This window comes from Callithrix jacchus, chromosome 10, assembly GCF_049354715.1.
Source record: "Callithrix jacchus isolate 240 chromosome 10, calJac240_pri, whole genome shotgun sequence".
Classification (NCBI taxonomy): Eukaryota; Metazoa; Chordata; class Mammalia; order Primates; family Cebidae; genus Callithrix; species Callithrix jacchus.
This window is the reverse complement of record NC_133511.1, coordinates 56,415,718-56,439,231: the sequence shown is the minus strand read 5'-3', so window position 1 is coordinate 56,439,231 and position 23,514 is coordinate 56,415,718. Positions and strand designations below refer to the sequence as shown.

The 23,514-nt window shown below is 38.5% G+C and overlaps 1 protein-coding gene across 47 annotated transcripts in view; it reads right to left on the bottom strand.

Annotated features, from left to right (window-relative positions):
• The window catches only part of DLG2 (discs large MAGUK scaffold protein 2), a 2,299,762-nt gene that overhangs the window by 466,397 nt on the left and 1,809,851 nt on the right, over window positions 1–23,514 (bottom strand). For 34 of the 47 annotated variants that reach the window (XM_078340083.1, XM_078340084.1, XM_054241373.2 and 31 more), the window contains one exon: window positions 1,751–1,906. The exons of the other annotated variants lie outside the window; for them this stretch is intronic. In XM_078340083.1, the coding sequence (XP_078196209.1) occupies window positions 1,751–1,906 (156 nt within the window). The remainder of the gene's footprint in view (window positions 1–1,750; window positions 1,907–23,514) is intronic. 47 annotated transcript variants of the gene reach the window in all.

Sequence of the window (23,514 nt, the reverse complement as noted above, 5' to 3'; positions counted from 1 at the left end):
TTTATATGTATGTATATATATATACATACAGAGGAAGGAGAGAAAAAGAGAAGTGGGTGGAAATCTTTTTTCCAGTGAGCAAAAATGGCTAATGTTCTGCCAGGTCATCATCATCTAGGTTTGAATCCCAGCTCTGTCACTTACTAGTGGATGATCTTGGGCAAGTTAGGCAACTCATCAAGTCTCCATTTCCTCATGTGTAAAACAAAGATAATGATAACATCTACCTCATAAAGTTATTGTGAGGATTAAATGAATTAATTCATAAGAGGCATTTAAAAAACTACCTGGTACAGAAGAGCTCAATGAATGTTAGCCATCCTTATGTAGCTGATTATAGGTAGATAATTACTAGCAAGTCATTACAGGTGTGTGGCTCTTCTCCCTTCCCTAGGGGTATGGCAACTTTGACCTCTTAGCTTTAAAATGGCATAGTTCACTCTATCAAGAAATAGTTTTAATGATTTGTTAAAAATGTAGGTGGATTTAATGAATATTTATAAAGTGTTCTGAAACATTATTAGACTCTAATTAATGCAAATTAATAAAAACGCCCCAGCTGATCAACATAGTCAAAAATAAGTTTTCTCATTTATTTCTGGAAATGTTAGATGTAATTTAAAATTTGTTATTTAACTCTCCTAAACAATAATTGAGTTCTAAACTTACTCCTTCAAAACATCAAAAAATAAAGATGACATTCTTAGAAGACCCTCTTGATTTATCTATCTTAACTCTGAATCATTCTAAAATTTGTGTTTCTCAGCTCCTAACAATATTATGAAGATATTCCTGTCTGAAAACATAACTACATAGTCACCCCGTTCTGTGTAGGAATATTACAGTTGGGATCTCTGTTTAAACTGAATTGGGACTACCTGTGGACACTGAATTCTATTTTTCTTGCTTTCTTCTCTCTCCAACTTATCATGCTAGGTATAAACATACATATATGCTTTGGAATACTAACACAGATTTGTGTCCAACTTTTAGACTTAGAATAATTTCTTCACAATGTTGTTGAAAGACTCAATAATTCTAACATCAAATTTAGACTCTATAGTTATTGACAAGATCATACTGAGTGCAATGACTTTAACTTCTATGAACTTCTGTTTCTTTAAAGAAGCTGGGAACAGTTAAATAAGATAATATATATGTATATACCTAGCATGACAACATAATATAAACATTAAAATTATGTTTTTTGTGGTGAGATGGAACCAACTAATTCAGTCATTTTGGACAAATTGCTTATCTTAAGGACTCAGTTAAATGGTGATACTAATCTGATATTTTAGTTAAAATATTACATGGTGATAACAGGACATATTTCTTAGGCCATATTATGCCTGGAGAATAGTAAATACTTATTAAATATTATTTTAAAATATTCAACAAATGTTCTCTTTCATCCTTCCAAATGAGTGACATGGTGTTAAGTTCCAAAATTCTCTGGAAAAATATAATTAATACCTTATTAAAACGTATAGGAACCAGGAACATGTGGAGCATCATGTGATCATGTCTAAGTGCTCTGTAATCACTCCGGGCAACAAAACAAAACAAACCAAAACAAAAGGGCAATGCCCTTAATTTCTTGCATTGCACCAAGGGAATAGCAGAACATCTCTCCTTCTTGGGGAAGATGTTTAGTGCAAGAGAAGTGAGCAGAGGTGGATTCTACCCATTCATCCTTGTGGAAGCACATGCAATTTGAGAAGATGAAGTGATGAAGCGCATGCAGTACCTGGTCATCTCAGAGTCAGGGAGCAGGCCTAGGTGGTAGTGTGAATAGGGAGCTGAGAGAAGGAAGCTTTTGTCACACTCAACAGGGGAATAGTGCCTGGGAGAAGCAGGCTTATCACATAGTTTGTTCACAGTGCTGTAAACAGGTTCCGGAGGCCTGGTGATACAAGAGGAAGAGAAAGATATGCATGGTTAGTACATAAAAGGAACACCTGTGCAACCAATAGCATTTCACCATATGCAAAAATAAAAACAATGTCATTTATCTTGATTTGTTATTAAAAGAAATGCATTTTCCACTTGTAGCTTTTCTTATAATGAAGATTTTATTCTTCAGACTCTTTTGTGGGTAAATGTGGCCCCATGAAAATGTTCAGTCCAATGTGATTTGAGTGCTCTGAAGCATTTGGTGAACAGGAATAGCTGCTTATAGGGAAGCTTGTTTAGCTGGAATTCTTGAAATTTCGTTCTCTACCATTTCTTCCCTTTACTGATCTGGAAATCCAGAACTGATGGGTGGAGTTTCACTGGTTATCTTAGACAATGAAGCAAACTTGAGGATAAAGCCAAAAAATACATTAATGAAATCTATGAAGTGGCAGTATACCAACTCTTGACTATCTACCTTTGAATTTCTTCTATGTGGACAAAGATAAACTATGTTGTTCAGCAAAGATTTTTTAGTTACATCAATATGACCTAACATTAACAGATAAACTCCTACAAAATTTAAGACTGCACATCTAATACAAAGAAATAACTATAAATAGGGCCTACTATAAATGCTAATGTATTTCATTATGTTTGGAGTCCATCTAATACCCTCTGTGTACATAGGAAATGTAAAGAATGCTATTTTCTTTTCATATAATTTGGGCCTGTGACTATTTGAAGAAATCTCTGCATCTTAATTTGAAAATATTGTTATACATAAAATGGTAGTTGATCTAAACTGCTACCACAGAACCTTACAAGAAAGGAATCAATGACTTCTTTTAGGTCACTGATTATATCATAAAACATTCTCATGACAATGTCATTTCGGTAACGTTTCTGCCTAGGAGGGCTGATCCAGTTTTCTCAGTCTGATGTTGTCTCTACAGACTAAGAAAATAACGTTTCCAACTTTCTCGTACTCTTTTTACCACATTTTGAGTCAAATTTTCACAATCAAAGCTGGCTAATGCAGATCTTTTAAACATTTCTGGTTATATTGTATTCAACCGAATTAAGAGAAAATAGCTTACTTTCTGAAAACTGCAATAATTAAGCCAATGAAAACGAGGTTTTCTTCATTTCCTGTTTTGTCCAGGGCTGAATTCTTGAAACTTTTACTTGAATCTGTTTGCAACCATTTTATGAATATTGTCATTTGATTCACATATTTAGTAGATTTGATGTTTGGGGCAGGCTTTAATACTTTGGATTTTAGAAGAAGCCTCTTATTTCTTTGCTTTCAGTCACCTTCAGGATGATTTCATAGTGGACTGATTACTTGCTAAGGTTAATTCTTCACTGTTCAAAGTCTTATCAACACAGAGAAACAGTTACTGATATCGCAGGTTCATTTTACCTTGGTTTCACCTTCTATTTCTTCCTTATTTATTTACTTGTTGTTTTGTATATTCAATGGCTAAAGAATAGATATATCAAATCCAGTTTCTTTTCTTGGTTGTGAGAACACTTGCTATCTCAGAAGATGGGTGGATGATAAGATACCAAAACATAACAAACCACTTGACAAATCTGACAAAGTCTTCTTGCAATATGGGCAAAGCTCTCTTGCAATCACACATTAAAAATATCAGTGAAAAATCTTTCAAGTGGAATAAAAATGGGGTTCATATTTGAAGATTTCTAATGGTTTTATTACAGTGCTAGGATTCTGTCATATATTCTATCACATAGTATGTATATTATGTACGAGAGCACAGTACAGTAAACACTAAGTACAACATAGGCTACAATCTGAACACAGAAATGGCACATAGTAGGTATTTCATAAACGTTTCTTCGAATGAATAGATAATTTTTTTTTTTTTTTTTACCATTCTTCATTGAGAGAAATTTTTAAAAACCTTCTGGTTCTTTTAAGGGAGACATAAGTCACTGAGTTTCCTAAATAAGTCTAAATTTTTTAGGCCATCATAAATTTTCACAGGTTAAACCAGAAGAACCAGAATCCCAATGTTATCATGAACTGACTGGCTTTAAGGACTTAATTAAAGCTTGTTTGCATGGTTTATCTGCCCTCAGAGGGATAGATTTCTTGTGTGTTTGTGTTTAGCCACTGCAATGGCTGCCCACAGTTCCTGTGGAGTCACTCCAATGGGCATAGTGGGCTCCTCACAGACTACTCAGCCCTCAGTTCCAGAAGGCCTAATACTGGGAGTCAGCATTCTTAGTCTTTCCCTGCAGTTATATTCTGTGTGACATCTTTCCATCAGACAAACAAGAAATGACAAATTATAAACTGTCACTGGGATCTGGGTGGCAGAACAGATGCCACCATCACTTCTCATTTAGTTGATAAGGAAGTGCTGAGGGGAAATGACTTTGGCAGCGTGAATCAGCCAGTCATAATTGAAAGGGTCTGATTATCCTATTATAAATGGCCAGAGTGGCCTAGTTAGTTCAGAAGGTAGTGAATATGGAAATCCAATCCCAGAAGCCTATTAGCTCTCTTCATTCTGTGGATGCCACCAGAAGGAGGGAAAAGTAATTGAAGATATTGGTGCAATCTCTAAGTGAGTTTATAAACAAATAATTTATCTTGTTGTCCATTTATAAAGAGCCATAGATAATGACTTTGTAGCTCATCTGCAGGGCCATCAGCGTTTATTTGCATATCTATGAGTTTATAATTGCAGGTTCTTATAGCATATAATTAGCACACCCTGGGCCTTGGTGATCTCTCTTTTCTCTGAACTCCATTAGCACTTGCTATTTGTTCTACTTCCTTGGTATTTTAAATTGCTAATCCACAATTCTAGTGTACGTTGGAGGGAGGTGCTACATCTAAATCTTATTTTAAGAAAAATTACCGGCCGGGTGCGGTGGCTCACGCCTGTAATCCCAGCACTTTGGGAGGCTGAGGCGGGTGGATCACGAGTCAAGAGATCAAGACCATCCTGGTCAACATGGTGAAACCCCGTCGCTACTAAAAATACAAAAATTAGCTGGGCGTGGTGGTGCATGCCTGTAGTCCCAGCTACTCGGGAGGCTGAGGCAGAAGAATTGCTTGAACCCAGGAGGCGGAGGTTGCGGTGAGCTTTGCCATTGCACTCCAGTCTGGGTAACAACAGCAAAACTCCGTCTCAAAAAAAAAAAAAAGAAAAATTACCTTGCCTGTAACTGCTCCTCCCATTTGGACTACTTGCCACTAAAAAATTCAGTTTCCTCCCTAACAAAAGCAGTTTAATTGGGCCCCTCACCTTGCAACCATGACCTGTATGGGAGAGAAAAAAAAAAAAAAGGCCCAGGCCATTTGGATTCTCCTATAGAAGGTGAATAATGTGAATAAAGGAGAAGAAAAGATCAGTTAACAGAATAAAGAAAAGACGCAAACATGGAGAGGGTAGCTGTAGCTGTGTTCACTAATTATAGAGCACCAGAGTAAAGCGCTACCAAATTTTGTTGCTAAAATGTCTAGAGGTTCCTTGAGTCTAGAATAATTGTCGGGGTTCATTGTTTCAGGAGGTTATGAGAGCTCATGCTTCCCATATGACATTAATTGTATAATGAAAATCAACTACCAATCTCCCACCCTGTGCCCTTATTGGAAGTTAGATCTGGCCTCATGTTTGCAATCAATACAGTGAAAATCAAACAGACACCTTGTTTATTTTCACATCGCTTTCATATCACCTCAGCTAGACTAGGCTTCCCAAAGCCAACAGACAAAACCTTAGGCTCCTATGTAATTACATAGTACTTGAGACTAATACCAGATTGATTCTTTCTTTAAAAGTTTGATATTTTGTTCATTATAAATTCTTTTGCATCAGTTTTATTTTCTAATATATTTCATTAAAATATTTTTGTCTTAATTACTGTGTTCCCTTAAATTTTGTACCCAACATGAGTACCTCACTCACCTCACTATAGTCCCAGCCCTGTATCAGAGATAATAAATGTTTAAGACAATGATGATAATGACTGTGATTGTAAGTAGTCTTCATCTGTGTAGCATCTGAAGCTGAAGCTACAAGGTCAAAGGAACATGACTCTCTTCTCTTAGAGTTAACAATGAGAGTGACTTACCCTTTACTGAGTTTTCTAACTCCCTAACAAAGGGCTCTCAAAGCCTTCAGGCTGACTCAGGCAGGGCTCTACCTCATTGTACAATCTTAATTTGTGCCCTCTCCCTTTCTGTAATATTAGATCCGGAAGATCAGGATCAAATATCATGTGTCTTTGTTTCTGTTGGAGGCGCATGGCAACATATTCAAGCTTATGTACATGGCATTTGAGGTCAGGGCATGTAAAAATACTGAGGCACTGTGTATATTGTTTGTGCATGGAAAGGAAACTTCTTGAGCCTGAAAACAGGACAGGGAGTGGAGTGTGTGGTGTGATAAGGCATGTTGAAAACAGCCTCCTGAGAATGCAGTTTGAGTGTGTACAAGGTCACAGGTGCCTCAGCAACGCACCTCAAATGACCATCTAATGGATGTTTGTAGTTAGTACAAGCCCTTTAAATAAATACTTGGTGGATGGATCCTGGGGTGGACTCTCTCCGAAGAGCTACCCCCAGCCCCGCTCAGGTGGAACGGTCCGAGTACGTTGATCTTGGTGTTCACTGCAAGCTATAAGCTCTGCAACTGGTGCCCTCAATGTGATTGCCTTGAATTTATGCATGAAGGTGAAGAGCTCATCAATTTTTGGGGAGTCCTGGTAAGGGAGAGGCCTGACTCCCATCAGGAGGATGCAATGCACGCATAAAATATCAGGGGCCAGGTTAAGGGTCACCAAAGAGCAGAAAGTATTTCTACGTAAAGCTATCCAGTGCACTGTAGAGCCTGGAGCTCTACACACTCTTAATTCAGCAGGAATGCCCTTGGTTTCCTGATCAAGGAACCTTAGATTTAGAGTTATGGGAGCAGGTAGGTCGCTGCCTGAAGAGATATGAGCAAGGTCATTTTACTAATGTTACTATTTTGACCACCTGGGCGCTGGTATGCTCTGCATTGTATCATCTTTATCTGCTAGACTGCCGTGAGTCAGACCGCCCATCTCCACCTGAAGAGAATTCAGGAGATTTAAAGGAGAAGGGAAAACTGAAACCAGAACAGCAGGGAGAGATTTGTCTCCCAGATTCATTCCCTTCTATGGGGAGTAAGAGACTTTTTCTAGTGAAGATAAGGATGGACCCGAGACTTTTCCTCCTCCTATAGAAAAACCATTGCCCTCTTTTCCTCCACCCTTAAAGGGACATGCATTTGTTGGCCCCATTCAGTCAACAGTGCTTCCCATCGGAGATTGGAGGCCACCCAAGAGAGGATCCTTGGATAAGACCTCAGGTCAGGGAACATCTATATGATTGAGTGGCCTCACCTCCTTGACAAACTTCCCTGCTGGAGGGGTGCCTCCAGGAGGGAAGGAAAGTGGCTGATTACAATTGTCTTCCTAATATGCAAGTTCTCACTGCCTACTTCCAGGATTGACCTTTTTCGCCTTGTCTTTTTTCTCTTTCCCTGGAATACAAAGGAAAGTTGCATGCTGCCACCTGGGTTTTATCCAAGAAAACTCTGGCTTTCTTGCTGCCCACAGAGGCCTAGGGCAGAGAGTTGCTAAGATGCCATTTGGACTCTGGCAGTCTAGACAAGTTCCCCCTTTCTGGGTTTGTGGTGATGGAGGGGAGGCCAAGAGGCACAGACAGAGTCCCCGGGTGGCTGCAGGCAGCTCCAGCCTGGTCCTAAGAATCCTCCTCACCATGGTCATGTGCCTTAGTAACTGTGCCCAGAAAGTGGTCTGCTGCCTGCTGCGCTGCTGCTTTTCCTACTTCTGCCCTTCCCTGCCACCCCTCGCATGTCTCAGCTGACAAGCAATTTCTTGTTTTCCCTGGCTCTCTACGGAAAGGGCTAAGAAACAGTCCATGTACACCCTGACCTTGTTAGCCTAAGGTGGGCAGAGGGGTGTGGAGCAGCCTAGAGTACAGGGCTCTGGGGGAGAAGCCTGCTTCTCCTGTAGCCATATGTTAAATGCTAACTAGGCTGAGGTAGATGAGCTCTGTCAGCTGTTGTCATCTTCAGAAGATAGACACAGCAGTAAGGAATTTTTTTTTCGCTTTTTTATAACATGTTTAAAAACCATGGCTAGGAAATTTCAAAGCAGACCCTGTGCAGCACGTCTGCTCCTCCCTTGAGCCTCTCTGCTTGGGGGGAGTAAAAATAATAAAAAGCCCAGTACATTTTCAGTACCTTACCTAACAGGGTTGGCCCAAGCGTAGGTGGTCTGGAGGATGAGGGGAGTGGTCTTCTCCCAGCCTGTTACCCTCTTGCCTCCCGCCTCTGTACTTACACACGCACTTAACCACCTGATCATTCCCTGGCCTCTTGCTGCCACGTGTAGTCTTCCTTCCTTCCTCTCGGGGTAAGGGGAGCAACAGGTGGCAGATTGTTAAAAAGAGAGGCTCTCTAAGGAGCCTGGGCAGATGGGAAGAAACTAACCACAGCCCTGCTTTCCCAAGCTCACTTCTAAAACATTCCACCTAAAGGCTAATGCAGGAGAATGGCCAGCACCAAAGGACATTTTTAAAAGTTTTCTTTTTCTTTTACACATTTAAGCTAACTCAATGCAGGTTTATTTTCCTAGAGACTTAAAGCCACATTCTAATAACTTTCAAGGGCCAAAATATGGTAAAAATCACTTAAAATACCCATCCTTTCCATGCCTTAGTTTAACAGGTAGGCTTTATCTTTTGCCATTTCTGTATTTTATAGCTATTTACCTGTCTCATAATCCCTCTAGACACATACAAAAGACCACAGATTTGATAGCTTCTCTTCTTGTAAAGGGGTGCTGGATTTGTGTCCAATTGTCAGGATATGACCCTGCTACTCTTTTCTTACCTTCAAGCAAGGAACAATTTCATACTCTCCTAGCTTGTGATACTGATTGGCAAGTAGCAATGGCTGACTTTATTGGTAATATTGGCTTCCAAGTACCAGCCTCTAAGCTCCTGAACTTTTTACAAACTCTGCCTGTTAAATTTGTATTTATTGTTGTCTCTGAGCCCTTGCTTCACACCATTACTCTGTTTACAGATGGTTCAGAAAAACCTGAAAAGCAGCTATAGTGCAGCAAGATGCCATGCAAAATTGGCCCCACAAAATCCAGGAACATAGTATTACTCATTTAGCTCTTGCACATGTGAAGGGCATTACTAATGAATCTGTACTAGCTTTGTTTCCTATAGCGCAAGAGCTCCTGTGTGCTCGTTGTCACATCTTTATATCACACATATTAGCTAGCATTCTAGGTTACTAGACCCTTTATCAGAAGGAAACGCTCAAGCCGATGCTCTGATACAACCATAAATGTGGTTTGCAGACTTTCCCGCATTTTTGCGAGCTCATGCTGATCATGCCTTTTTCATCAGAGTGCCCACAGTTTTAAACAACAGTTTCATTTAACACTTGCTCAAGCCTGATTATTAAAGTTTGTCAAAATTTGTCATTCTCTCTCTTCTTTTTCCTTAGGACTTGGTGCCAACCCATGAGGTTTGATGCCTAATGCTGTCTGCAAACTGACGTTACTCAGTATCCACTCTTTGGATGTTTTAAGTTTCTCCATGTTACTGTGGACACTTATACAGGTTTAATGCATGTTAACCCCCCAGATAGGACCAAGAAAAAAACTAAAGATGCAATTTTTCATTTGTTTATATCTATTATAACTTTAGGACTTCCACAAACTATAAAAACTGATAATGGGCCTTACTATCTTAGTGCTCAATTTCCATATGGATTGCAACTTCAACACATACAACACAAAACTAGCATCTTTTATAACTCAACTGGTTAGGACATTGTTAAACAAGCTCATCAAACTCTTAAAGTATATCTTAATCAACAAAAAAGGGAGAATATGGGGCTCTCTCTTTGAGAACAGGACATGTCATTGGAGAATCGACCAGCAATAACGGTGATGACTCGGAAGACACCTGACATTACTTGAGGACAGCTAAAGAGATTGGATCAACAAGCAGCTATCAGCTTGCCGCCATGGAAGCCCCTGCAACTGCAGAGAATTGGTTTCTTATGTATCTGGCAGCAACTGGGGAAACTTCTGAGAAAGCAAGACACACATGAATGTTAGGGTGGCTGGCAATTCTTGTCCTTTGCCAAGTGTTATCAGCTCAAGGAGTCATGTTCTAAATCCTCCTGTTTTTAATGTCATTACATGGTGGGATGCTGACCCGTCTGTCATCTAATGATACTTCTCGGACAGGAAGTCAATAGATGCCCCTGTTTTACCCCTTAATTGAAAATATGAGATGGATTAAACTTAATGACTCCTTGATTTTAGTGTCCAGTAGTCTCTCTCCTTGTTTTTTCACAATAGTGCATGACAAGTGTGTTACTCTCATTCCTCAGGAGTTTCTGTACTATCAACCTAAAAGGGATGCTAAGCTTGCAAATTTGACCTTTATTTCTGCTGTTACCACTAATCTTGCTGAGGTCTCTAATGAAGCTACACAAGTGCTTGATCTGCCTAGATGACATCTGAGGAGGGACTGAAGACACAAGTTTGAGGCCATCTGTTGGTCTCTGTGCAGACAACCTATGCTGTGCCAAGGGCCTCTGTTTGATAACTCCTGACTTAATTGGAGTTCCCATGGTTATCTTGTGTCTCCTAATCAGACTCTTGGATTTGGGAGTCCCTCCAGTAGTTCTATCACCTGGTCAGAGTATGAGCTTTCAGGACCAATATTACAACTAAAAGGAAAACAAGTTTTAAGCGCTGCTCATACCCAAATTTGGAGATTAAGACTTTCCTTTTTTGAAAAGGCTCTTTCACATGTTAAGTCCATTACTAGTGGTGGCAACAACACTTTTTCTTTGCACAATAATGTTGCTGATACAGTTGTGATTTGTATTATGTCCCCTTAAATACTTCTATTTGGGCAAGGCGTTCCTAACATAGAGCAGAATCAATCCTTTTATAGTATTAAAGTCTCTTCCAGTAGCTGGTATGCGACACGCATGTCTCATCAAGATGTTATGCAGTTAAATATAACCTGTGTCATGATCTTAAAACTGTGCAGAACTGTGGCTGCCTGTAAATTTAACCCAGAACTGGGAAGGAGACTTCACCTTGCGGTAATTTAGAAAAGCACACCTGCAATGGGGCTTATCATGACCCATCTGTCTTCTCAAATTTCCACTCTTGAGTATGAATCAAAAAAACAACTTGAAGAATGGTCACGGCAATTACAAACAAGTATCCTTCAGCAATTACAAGAAGGCTTTCAAAGGCTAAACCCAAACAACTTGGTTGTCTGGGTTAAACACACACCCTTGGGTGATGGCCGCTATACTTCTTCTTTTTTGTATCTGTTTGCTAGGCATCTGCACATGGCTCTGTGCTGCCACCCAAAGCATCTACAACCAGGGAAGAACAATGGAAGCTTCACTTGCATTGGATGAGCAGCATGCTCTAAGAATTAAAGAAGGGGGGGAAGTTGGGGCTCATGTCTACATATTCAAGCTATGTACATGGCATCTGAGGTCGGGGCATGGAAAAATACTGAGGCACTATGTATGTTATTTGTGCATGAGAATGAAACTCCTCGAGCCTGAAAAGAGGACATGGAATGGAGTGTGTGTGTAATAAGAAACACTAAAAACAGCCTCCTGAGAATGCAGTTTGAGTGTGTCCAGGGTCACAGGTGCCTCAGCAACCCACCTCAAATGACCATCTAGTGGATGTTTGTAGTTAATACAAGCCCTTTCAATAAATACTTGGTGGACGGATGCTGGTGCGGACTCTCTTGGAATGCCAAAAACGAAGTACTCAGACAGTTCCAGCTGCCCCGCTCTGCTGGAACTGTCTGAGTACTTTGTTCTTGGCATTCGCTGCAAGCTATAAGCTCTGCAGTTTCCCCATCACTTTCCTGAATGCAACAATGCATGACTGAAGTACCGTCACAGAAAATGAAAGGAATTGGGAAAAAGATAAGTGATCAGTACCTTTTATTCTCTTTTCCTGAGCCAGAACTAAAAGAGGGCATCTAAAATTACAAAACTATGGATTTAAGTCATATATGTATATGATTTTGAGCGTAAATTTCTCCATCATATAGACTGATATGGCTAAATCTGCAGACCTTTCAGATTCTCCAAAGGTTATCCCGCTATATGGTCTTCTTTGGTTGCCCTAATGGAAGGGGGGTATCCAACCCCGTGCCCTATACTTGCAAAATATAGAACCAAACTGCATTAATTATAGCAGCTAGAATATCAAGGGCTCAGATGCCTAAGTTATCTAATATATTGCCAGACGTAATTTGAGGAAAAAGGATTGTAACCTTAAAAGGGTGCTTCTTGCTCCTTTTTATGTGGCCAAGGATTTGGAAAAGTGTAAGAGGATTGAATTCCAGGCCTGGGCTAATAGTTCTCAAGGGTGGGGTTTTGGGAAGCCTTAAAAGTAATTAGGGGATAAAAGAGAATTAGGATCAGATTATGAACTATGTGGCTCAACATGTGAAATGACATTATAAAAATGGTAAAGAGGCTGACTTCTCTTATACTGAACTTTAAGCAGAAAAGTATTAGTCACTTGATGAAGATGTTATAAAGGAAAGTATGATATATGGGAGGGATTGATCTAGGTGATTTGTAAGAACACATTCGCCCCCCTAATTCCAAGCACCATTGAATTGGGCACTCAAGCATTTCCACTGGGGCCACTGGAGTAGATGCCTATTTGCGCCACACTTACTTAACTCTTCCAAATCTTAGCTTTCTCATTATAGACCTAAAATAATATTGAAAAAGTTTTCTCTGTATACCAGCAAAATTATAAATTGCAAAATTATACATAGACCTAAATTATTAGGAGCAGCATGTTAAGTACAAGCAAACAGACCTAGGTTTAGAGCTGGCTCTTCCAAATTCTACCTCATAAGACCCTCTGCCATTTCTTAACATCCTCATCTAGAAAGTGGGACTAGTAATATCAGCCTAAGGATGATTGTGAGAAATAGGAAGAATGTGCATAAAGCACTTAGCTCAGTCCATGGCACTCACAATAAGCTCATCTGAAGGGAGCCATTGTTATTATCTTGATTATCATTCTTAGACACTCCAGCTCACAAGGATGCATCGCCTCAGAAAATGTTGCTCCCTTTTGTGAGAACACATACAAATAACATTCTTCATCCACTCAGAATCAGTCAATTCACACAATAGCCCTTTCATGTAATGTGAATTCTCTACAAGAGGGTTGAACAGAGGAAATAACAATCAGTGGCTTTTAGTCTCCCAGAAGGTACTACACAGTGCCTTCTAAAGACTCACTTTAGCTCTGGATATTGAAAACATAATTGATCCTCTTTAATAGCCCTGGAGGTTGATGATCACTTTCTCCAAACTTCTCAATTATTTGCATTGCCTCTAACAATATAGCAGACCCAACTGTAATGCCTGATTTGTACCTGGATCTTTATAATGGTTTGCTTTCCCGTACAGTTCACAGCCGTGTTGTCATATCACATTGTTGGGTCATAAGTAATTTGTTATTAATAATAGTTTAGGTACCACAATCTGCAAATACTTACTGTTTAACAGTAGAAATTAGGATTGACTGATTTTTTTTCTACATAAACATCACTCTCAATTATATTTTATTTCCTAAGATGCTTTATTTCCTAAATATGTTTGGGTCTCAACAAAATTGAGTTCTTTAATGCACAGGGTTGTAAATGGCTATTGAGTGTTTCACTGGAATAAGAAGTTGACCATCAATGACCTTGACAATGGTGACTGTAACAAAACGGTATTGGGTGAGAATGTCCAGTTATAGTAGTCAATCTTAAAATTGACAAATCATAGTTTCAGTTGTGATATATTGAAATAGACACTACACTGCTGGTGCTATGGAGTGTAAAACCTCCTTAAAACATTTCAAGAAAGCAATTTGGCAATTTATTTCAGGGGTTTTAGAAGTAATCCTGCCTTTTGGTTCAACAATTCTACACTAGTGTGCTATCTGAAGAAGAAAATAAAAAAAATATGTACAAAGGTTTCTATAGGAGGAAAATCATTGATGTTTGTTATAAGAAAAAAAATGAATAAAACAAAACCATCAAAATGTCCAGCAAGAGAAGGGTATGGAATATGAAATATATTCACATGATGGTTTATTGTTCAACTATTAAAGTTAATATTCATAAAACATTGTAATGATACAGGAAAATGCTTTATTTTGTAATATTGAATAAAGTGGAATACAAAATTATATATGGGGCTGCGGAAACAGCAGGAAGTGGAAGCACCTAATTCTCTTACCATTTCAGAGAGAGACTGAGCTAAGGTTATATGAAAGTAAACACTGTGGGGAGTAGGAATTCTAGTGCAGGGCTGAAAGAGGGTAAGAGAAGTGAAAGGGTGAGAGAGGGTGAAAGGGGTGAAAAAAAGGTGAAAGGGGTGAAAAAAGTGAAAGGGGTGAAAAAAGGTGAAAGGGGTGAAAGAGGACTTTCTAGAAATGGTAACAGCACATACAGATTTAAAAAGGTATCTGAAAACATGTCCCATTTATGGAGTTTGTTAAAGGTTTGAGTAGATGACAAAATTGAAAAGTTAGGTAGGTCTTGAGTACAATTTTAATATCCATAGTTGATGAGAAGTTATGGTAGATAGTGTTTCTCCTACTAGATGGAATTAAAAGAGTACAATCAGTTTGGCCATTTATTCATTCATTCATTCACTCATTCCTTCCTTCTACAAATATTTACCAAAAACCTACTTTGTGGCAGGTCCAGAGAAAGGTACTGGGTATACAGTAAAACAATTTTTAAAATAGTCCCTTTGTTTATTGAACAAACATTTTGTTTGTAAGGAAATCTGACTGCAGGAACAGAGACTTATTTAAGCTACTTTACCTAACAGGACAAATGTGCATGGAAATCCAAAAAAGCTGCTTAAGAAATAAGGAAGAGTGAGATCTGATGAGCTGGATCTTTCTGGTTTTCCCTTCAAGATAACGCAGTTTCTTTCATGCTACTTGTTCCTTCTCTCTCAAATCACCACTTTAACGTCTAATCTACCAACAAGATGTTTTCTACCAGATAGCATCAGTTTCTGTTTTGTAATGACATTAGCTGGCATTAGACTCAACAATGGATCATTGAGTCTCCTTTACAGCATAACTCACTAGCTTCCCCTTTCACTGATTGTTGCCTCAGCTAAACTGCTTTTCAATTAAACATTCCTAAGAGAATATTTGATGGTCTTAGTACACCTTTTTGAGTAAACCACCTTCTTGGTTACTGGCTAGCCTCTGGATTGCTATCCTTTGGGCTAAGCACACACCCTGTCTATTCAGCACTCGCTAGGGGATGAGCCACCTGGTCCTTATGGGTTTGGTTTGCCCTTTCAGCAGACTTGTTCAAGCTGGGTATCCCACTGGTACCTTCAGGTTTGATCTGTTGAGTATACTCCCCACATCTTCATAGTCTTAGCCAGTACTATGAAGCAATGGTGTAGAGAAAAAAGGCAAGGCCATTCCTTCTTAAGAAAAATTTGGAAATAACAAAAGAGAAAGGAAAGTGTGAGGAACACCACAAAGGCCCCAAAGAGAAGGTTTGAAGCTTAATATCACCTACTATTTCTTTCTTTTTATCATAGTGTTAAAATAATGTTACAGAATAAACACTCCAACTCTAAAATAATTCTTTTCTTTCCTCAGAGGCTCCGGGATGATTTATGTCAGTCACACCCAAAGTTGCCAAATCTGACAAAGCTTTGAGTTTTAAAATTCACACCTTCACCAAAATTTCTGAATATATTTAGCAAAATCATATTTTCTAAAGTAGAATTCAAAATGTTTATTCAACTATATGCTTCTGTAGGCCAGTTTTACATTACTAAGACAAACTCTACAGAAGGGAAAACTCTTATACCTTTAACTGAATGGATGCTAAGATTGAATATAACGGCAGCTTCCTAGAAGGCAAAATAATGTTCAGATGCAATTCTCTACTTGTGAACAGGAAGGATAAGGTGGCTTTAACCAAATCACTTAAATGGATTTCTTTCACATTCCTTGGAAACAGTACATTTCCCTCTGTTTCATGTGGCTGCTACAATTTAGTCTTCTGTGCCTATTACTGCAAATAGGTTATAAAGATGGTCTGGCGGCCCACAAGGGAAGGATAAGACATGTTTTAGAACAAGAGATTGTTGTAGCACTGCCTTGCTCTCTTTAGACAAGGCTCTTTACCAAGAAGCACCTTTACTAGGATTTCAGACCAAGATGAAGACTGAAGTCATGAATGCCCTTGAGTTGGTGGTTCACATTCTGTTAAAATTTACATGTATTGGTCCTTTATCCCAACCCTAAACATTAGAAAGTCCCGGGTTTCTAACAGGGTCTCACTACTACTTTCTCCATAAAGTCTTCTGAGTACACCTGATGGCAGATTTTTCTCTCTTCTAAACTCCCACACAGTATTTCTTCATGATTCTCACTTGGTTTTGTACTTTGATGTATTTAAAATGATAATAACAACTCACATATATCTTCTGCAACATATGCTTTACATACCCAATATTATGTAATAACTCGCATATACTCTGTGCTAAATATGCTTTACATATCTGATATCCTGTAATCCTCCAATGAATCCTGAGACATACGTAATACTATTATCTGCAAAGGTTGGCATTAACTTTCCCCTACTCACATATCTGACAGATGTTTGGCTTCAAAGCCTGGTGTGTAACCACTAAGAGTTTTGTCATTGTTGTTTTAAACTCTTTCTTTAGCACATACTTGCCCTCAGTGATCTGATTATATTTCTTGTTCATTCTGAGAATTATAGCTCCTTTTTAAAGGCAGTAGAGAATAGATCAGATAAAACAAACAGTGATTCTGACTATCTAGATTCAAATCCGGCCCCATTCCTTTAAGCCATGTGATCTTGGGCAGATTGTTTACCTCTGTGCCTCAGTTTCCTCCCCCAACAAGCAGGAATAGTGCTTGTCTCTTAGGGCCTTATGAGTATTAGATGAAATGATGCATAAATAACACAGTGCCCAGAAGACAATCAGTAAATGTTTTGACTACTATAGCTATTTCAATAGGAAATCTGGCTGTAGGCCATCTGGTTTATACATCTCTTGTTATGTCTGTGGATGTGACTTCATTCATGGGAGATGATTTCCTCTTATGATGACTAAACCACGTATCTGGCCAGGTCTAGTGTTGCAAGATGCAGCTAATTAAAATATAAGATGCTCAGTCACATTTCTATTTTGGAAACATAACAAATAATTTTTTAGTATAAATACCCAAATATTGCATAAGGCATGTTTTACTGAAATTATTCATTGTTTATTATTGCTTAAATTCAGATTTGGGGTCCAAAGTGGCTCTGGCCGGAGGTCGTAGCACTTGCGAAGGTGAGGTCATGAGTTCAAAGCTAACCTGAGCAACCTTATAAGCTCAAACTGATTGGCAAAAAAAAAAAAAAAAAAAAATTCAGCTTTAATTATTTGGCAACCTGCCAGCCCCATCACCTTGCAAGCTCCCCTACATTGCTAGTAACCAGCCTTCCAGCATATACATTTACTCTGTAACATAATTTACTTGTTTTCTCTGACTCTCCCTTTAGTTTGCTCTGTGCTTTTATTTATTTTTAATTTATTTAATTAATTTATTTTTTGAGACAGAGTCTTGCTCTGTCACCCAGGCTGGAGTGTAGTGGTACAATCTCAGCTCACTACAACCTCTGTCTCCTGGGTTCACGTGATTCTCCCTTCTAAGCCTCTCAAGTAGCTGAAATTACAGGCATGTGTCCCCGTGCCAGCCAATTTCTGTATTTTTAGTAGAGGCAGAGTGTCCCCATGTTGGCCAGGCTGGTCTCAAACTCCTGACCTCAGGTGATCTGCCTGCCTCAGCCTCCCAAAGTGCTGGGATTACAAGTGTGAGCCACCACATCCAGTCTGCTATGTGCTTTTAAATCAACATATGTGCTTAATTTATTTTTGTTTTTCAGTGCTCAACAAATAGATGTCTCTGTTTATATCTATACTCATATTCACATCTATACTCAAATCTGTATATGCAGATATATAATTTTAAAATAAAAGTTAGTCATATTATACATATTATTATGCCACTGCTTTTATTTTTAAATTTCACATTAGATATTAGACATTTTTTCTGTGTCAGTACACATGGCACTGGCTACCTTTTCTTTACTGGCTGCAAAAACACTCTCCATACATTGGTGGTGGTATAAACTGCTGAACCTACAGTTTAGAAATCTATCTTTCAGAAATCTGTTCTACAAGACTGAGTACAATAGGGGTTCACAGACTTGTCATTGTCACAGTGTTTGTAAAAGTGAAACACTGGAAAAATATTTATGTTCATTAGTATTGAATATAGTTTTAAAGTAGGCATTCAAAACATTCATTTATAAGTAAAATGATGACATATAAAGATAGCCACAATTATTTTCAAATATTAATTAAAAATGCTGGTGAAAATAATATATATACAGTTTGATTCAGCTTTTGGGAATAAAACATATAAAGTATGATCCCAATTTGACTTAGTAAATAATGAGACTAAAAGAATCTAGAAGCATATGCCAGGGAACTTGTTCAATATCATTTTTTTTTTTTTTTTTTTTTTTTTAGGGATGAAGGAAGGGAGGAAGGGAGGAGGGAGGGAGGGAGGGAGGGAGGGAAGGAAAGGAAGGAATTCAAGCAATGAGAGAGCATTGCTGGCCTGGATCTAGAGGTTTACAAGTTGATTTCTTTTTTTTTTTTTTTTGAGTGAAGGAAAGAAGAAAAAAATGAGTAAAGGAGAGGAAGAAAGAGGAAGAGAAAGAGGGAGAGTGAGTGGAAATATTGCTTTATTCTTAAAAAAAAATGGCTATTATTAATGGCCAGTCAATATTTCATTTAAACCTATGAGTACGTGTGATGTGGTGGTATTGACTAGAATGTTTATTTTGTGTATTTGAAGTGGAGAGCTCTATAAATATTTATTACGTTTACTTATTCTGGATCTGAGTTCGAGTCCTTGATATCCTTATTAATTTTCTGTCTCATTGAATCTAAGTCTCTATGTATCTGGGTGTTAGGATCGTTAGCTCTTGTTGTTGCATTGATCCTTTTACCACTATATCTTTGTTGCTTTAAAATCTATTTTATCCGATACGAGAATCGCAACTCCTGCTTTTTATTTATGTATGTATTTATTTATTTATTTATTTATTTATTTATTTATTTATTTATTTTTGCTCTCCATTTGGTTGGTAAATCTTTCTCCATCCCTTTGTTTTGAGTCTTTGTGTATCCTTGCCTGTGAAACAGGTCTGGATGTAACATGCCGTAGGGTTTTGGCTGTGTCTTTTGATTGGGGGATTTAGTCGATTTAAATTTAGGGTTACTGCCCTTTGATGTTAACTGGCTGTTTTATCCATTCGTTGGTGTAAATTCTTCTTTATGTTGATGCTCTTTACTTTTTGGTATATTTTTAGAAGGGCTGATACTGGTTGTTTCTTTCTGTGTGTAATGCTTCTTTCAGAAGCTCTTGTAAAGCAGGCCTGGTGGTAATAAAATCTCTGAGTTCTTGCTTGTTCATAAAAGATTTTATTTTTCCTTCAGTTGTGAAGCTTAGTTTGGCTGGATATAAAATTCTGTACTGAAGGTTCTGTTCTTTGAGGATGTTGAATATTGGCCCCCACTCTCTTCTGGCTTGTAGAGTTTCTGCTGAGAGATCTGCTGTAAGTCTGATAGGCTTGCCTTTATGGGTAACCTGTCCTTTCTCTCTGGCTGCCCTTAGTATTTTCTCCTTCTTTTCAGCCCTAGTGAATCTAAGGATTATGTGCCTTGGGGTTGTTCTTCTTGAGGAATATCTTTGTGGTGTTCTCTGTATTACCTGGGGTTGAATATTGACCTGCTTTGCTAGTTTAGGAAAATTTTCCTGAATAATATCCTGAAGGGTATTTTCCAGCTTGATTCATTCTCTCTGTCGCATTCAGGTACACCTATCAAACGTAGATTTGGTATTTTCACATAGTCCCACATTTCTTGGAGACTTTGCTCATTCCTTTTTATCCTTTTTTCTCTAATCTTTTCTTCACATTTTATTTCATTAAGTTGGACTTAGACCTCTGATATCCCTTCTTCTGCTTGAACAATTTGAGTGTTTAAACTTGTGCAAACTTCTCGGAATTCCTGTAGTGTATTCTTCAGTTCCATTATTTCACTCATACTCCTCTCTAAGTTGTCTATTCTCAATAGGATTTCATCAAACTTTTTTTCAAAGTTCCTAGTTTCTTTACGTTGGGCTACAACATGTTCTTTTAACTCACCAAAGTTCGTTATTATCCATTCCCTGAAGTGATATTCTAGCATTGGGATGCGCTCATTCTCCATCAAGCCTTGTTCCATTGTTGATGTGGAACTGTGATCATCTTTAGAGGGAGAGGCGTTATGATTTTGAGTATTCTCAGCTTTTTAATGCTGGTATCTTCCCGTCATTGTAAGTTTATCCTCCTGTGGTCTTTGAATTTACCAACTTTCAGGTTAGGTCTCTTGAGTGGGCGTCCAGGTTGTTAGTTCCCAGGGCCAGAGCAGCGGCGTTAAAACTGATGGTGCTTTTCTGCCCAGGATTCTCTTGTCTGGCTTCCTTCTTGTGTCCGTAGTGGGCGACTCTGCCTTCCCGGGGCTCCAAAACTCGGTCAGAAGGAGAGCCGGTCCCGTTTACTCTGCGCCGAGCGCTGCCGCGCCAAGGTGCCATCACAGCCGCTGTGCCGGGCTCTGGTGTTGTGCTCGGGGCCCTTGTGGGTCCTCTGAACCTGTTTACTCTGCTCTGAGAGCTGCCATGCCGAGGTGCTGGCAGAACCGCTGCGCCAGCCACGAAAGTTGCGCTGGCGACTCGTGTGATTCCTCCACTGGGGATCTCCTGCTCGTGAGCGACCAGAATTTGTCTGAAAGTGTGGTGTCCTCTAGTTCTCCGCGCCTTCACTGAGAGCTGCAGTCCCGAGATGTTAGCGATTGTCCATCTTGGATTGGTCTCTCAATATCATTTATGAATAATATGGCTACATAAAATTTCTTATTTTCTCCCACTATTTCATGTTTCCTAAATGAGTTTTAAATGACATTAAAAATTATTCATGATATAAGCTGAGCAATAAAAAGTCATAAATCCATATACATAGTCCAATGCCAATTTTGTAAGAGGCATATCTGTACATCTTTATGTTAATATGGAAAAATTACCAACATGTTAATAGTACTTTATCTGAATGGTGGGATTATGTGTACTTTTCATTTGCTTTATTATATTTTTGTATTTTAAATTTATTTTTTTAAAATAATTTTTACACTCTGTAAGGGGATAGATCTTGAATGTTATCACTTACATACTCCAAAGAAGGTAACTATGTGAGGTAATGAATGGGTTAATTAACTTGATAGTGGTAATCATTTCACAGTGTGATATGGTTTGGCTGTGTCCCCACCCAAATCTCATCTTGAGTTCCCATATGTTGTGGGAGGGACCCTGTGGAAGGTAACTGAATCATGGGGGCAGGTCTTTTCCATGCTGTTCTCATGATAGTGAATAAGTCTCACTAGATCTGATAGTTTAATAAGGGGGACTTTCTCTGCACAAGTTCTCTCTTTGCCTGCTGCCAACCATGTAAGACGTGACTTGCTTCTCTTTGCCTTCTGCCATGATTGTGAGGCTTCTCTAGCCATGTGGAACTGTAAGTCCATGAAACCCCTTTCATTTGTAAATTGTTCAGTCTTGGGTATGTCTTTATCAGCAGCATGAAAATGAACTAATACACAATGTATATGTAAGAAAACATCAAGTTGTATGGTATAAATATATAAAAAATTGTGTCATTTATACCTCAATAAAGCTAGAGGAAAAACTGTTTTTTTTTTTTTTAACTTCAGGGGAGGACTGTTAGGAATCTGTATTGGGTACTTTTCATTCAGCCCCAATGATCCACACATTCTTAACCCAGAAACAGAAAATATATATTTTTTCAAATTAGTACTGTTTCCTTAGTACTAAAAGAGTAACTTTTATTTCTATGTAGTGCCTAGGTATTAACTAACATGGCATTATAAGAGTAGTAAAAGCAGCATTATAAATAATCGGTTATGACTCACAAGATGACTTAACTGGCATCACCATATTTGCCATTTAAGTTTGTCAATCTCAAATGTCTTCATTTACGCAAATATATTCTGTTACTAACAAGATTCCAGATAGGGCTTAGCTTACTTTGGGGAAATTATGTACTAGCTAAAGCTTTTTTTATAGAAAAGATGACACAAAATCAAAGCAAATTTATAGCAATTGTTGTCTTTTTTACAGGTACATCTATTCATCTATTCACATATTTACTGCACTTAGAAAACTCAGTGGGAGGCTATGAACATGGTGGAAAGAGCACAGCTTTTGGGTTAGAAGATCTGGGATAGATCTTTGTGACTACAGGGAAGTAGCTCCACTGTCTGAATTGTGGCTGCCTTATCTGGAAACAGCTTTTTAAGACCTATTTTAGAGGACTGCTACAGGATTAGATGAGATAAACTATACAAAGCCTTAGCAAATCACCTGCCATATGGTGCATGGTCAGGAAACAACTATATTTATGTACCAGACACTAATCTAGGTAATATGGAAGTTAAAAACCTGCTCTTGACAGAAATTCTTCCCTTAACCATTACTTTGTCTTGGAGAAGATGTGTGTATGTATTTGACAAAATAAAGCTAAAAATGGCTAAGAGTTATGGGAGGGAAATAGACACGCTTCCCTCACTGACAAACATGTTCTTAAGGCAACCATCCATATGACTTTCCTGTTTATGCTCTTTTAAAATCTCGGAAATAACCACTGAAGAATGTATTCATGTAACCAAACACTACCTGTTCCCCCAAAACCTATTAAAACGAAATAAATAAATAAGAGATGTCATCTTGTATACTGCTGGCCAAAGTCTTTCAAGCAGGTTGGAGTAAGATCACAAACTACACTGAGGGACAGGTGACTGGTCATGAACTCCATCAAAGACAGCATTAATTGCCTATCTTGAGGATCCGGAGGAAATTGTACTTTATTAGCAATCCTGACTGTCTCCGTATAGCCAATGGAAGTCAGAGGTGCTGTTAAATGAGGACACATGGAATAACAGGACTAGATGGAAGAGATTTTTATAAAGAGACTAGCAATAGAGCCAAACCTTCTGTCCATTATATCTAACCAAGCCAGAATAGATTTAACAGATGAGAGAAATTTTAGAACAATACATTTCAATCACAGTTTAGATGGATACCAGGCAACAAAACTGCTGGAGCAGTGTAATAAAAGCCAGGCGAAGTGAAAGTAATAGTCAAAACATCAAAGAGCCAGTGGGCTCCCCAGAATCTTGAGGTCAGCTCAGAATACATCCAAGAAGCAGGGTGGCATAGAGAATATAGACTCTGGAGCAAAGTCACCCCATAATCTTCCCTTTTGTCTCCTTAAAAAATATTCTATAAAATCTATGTGATTTG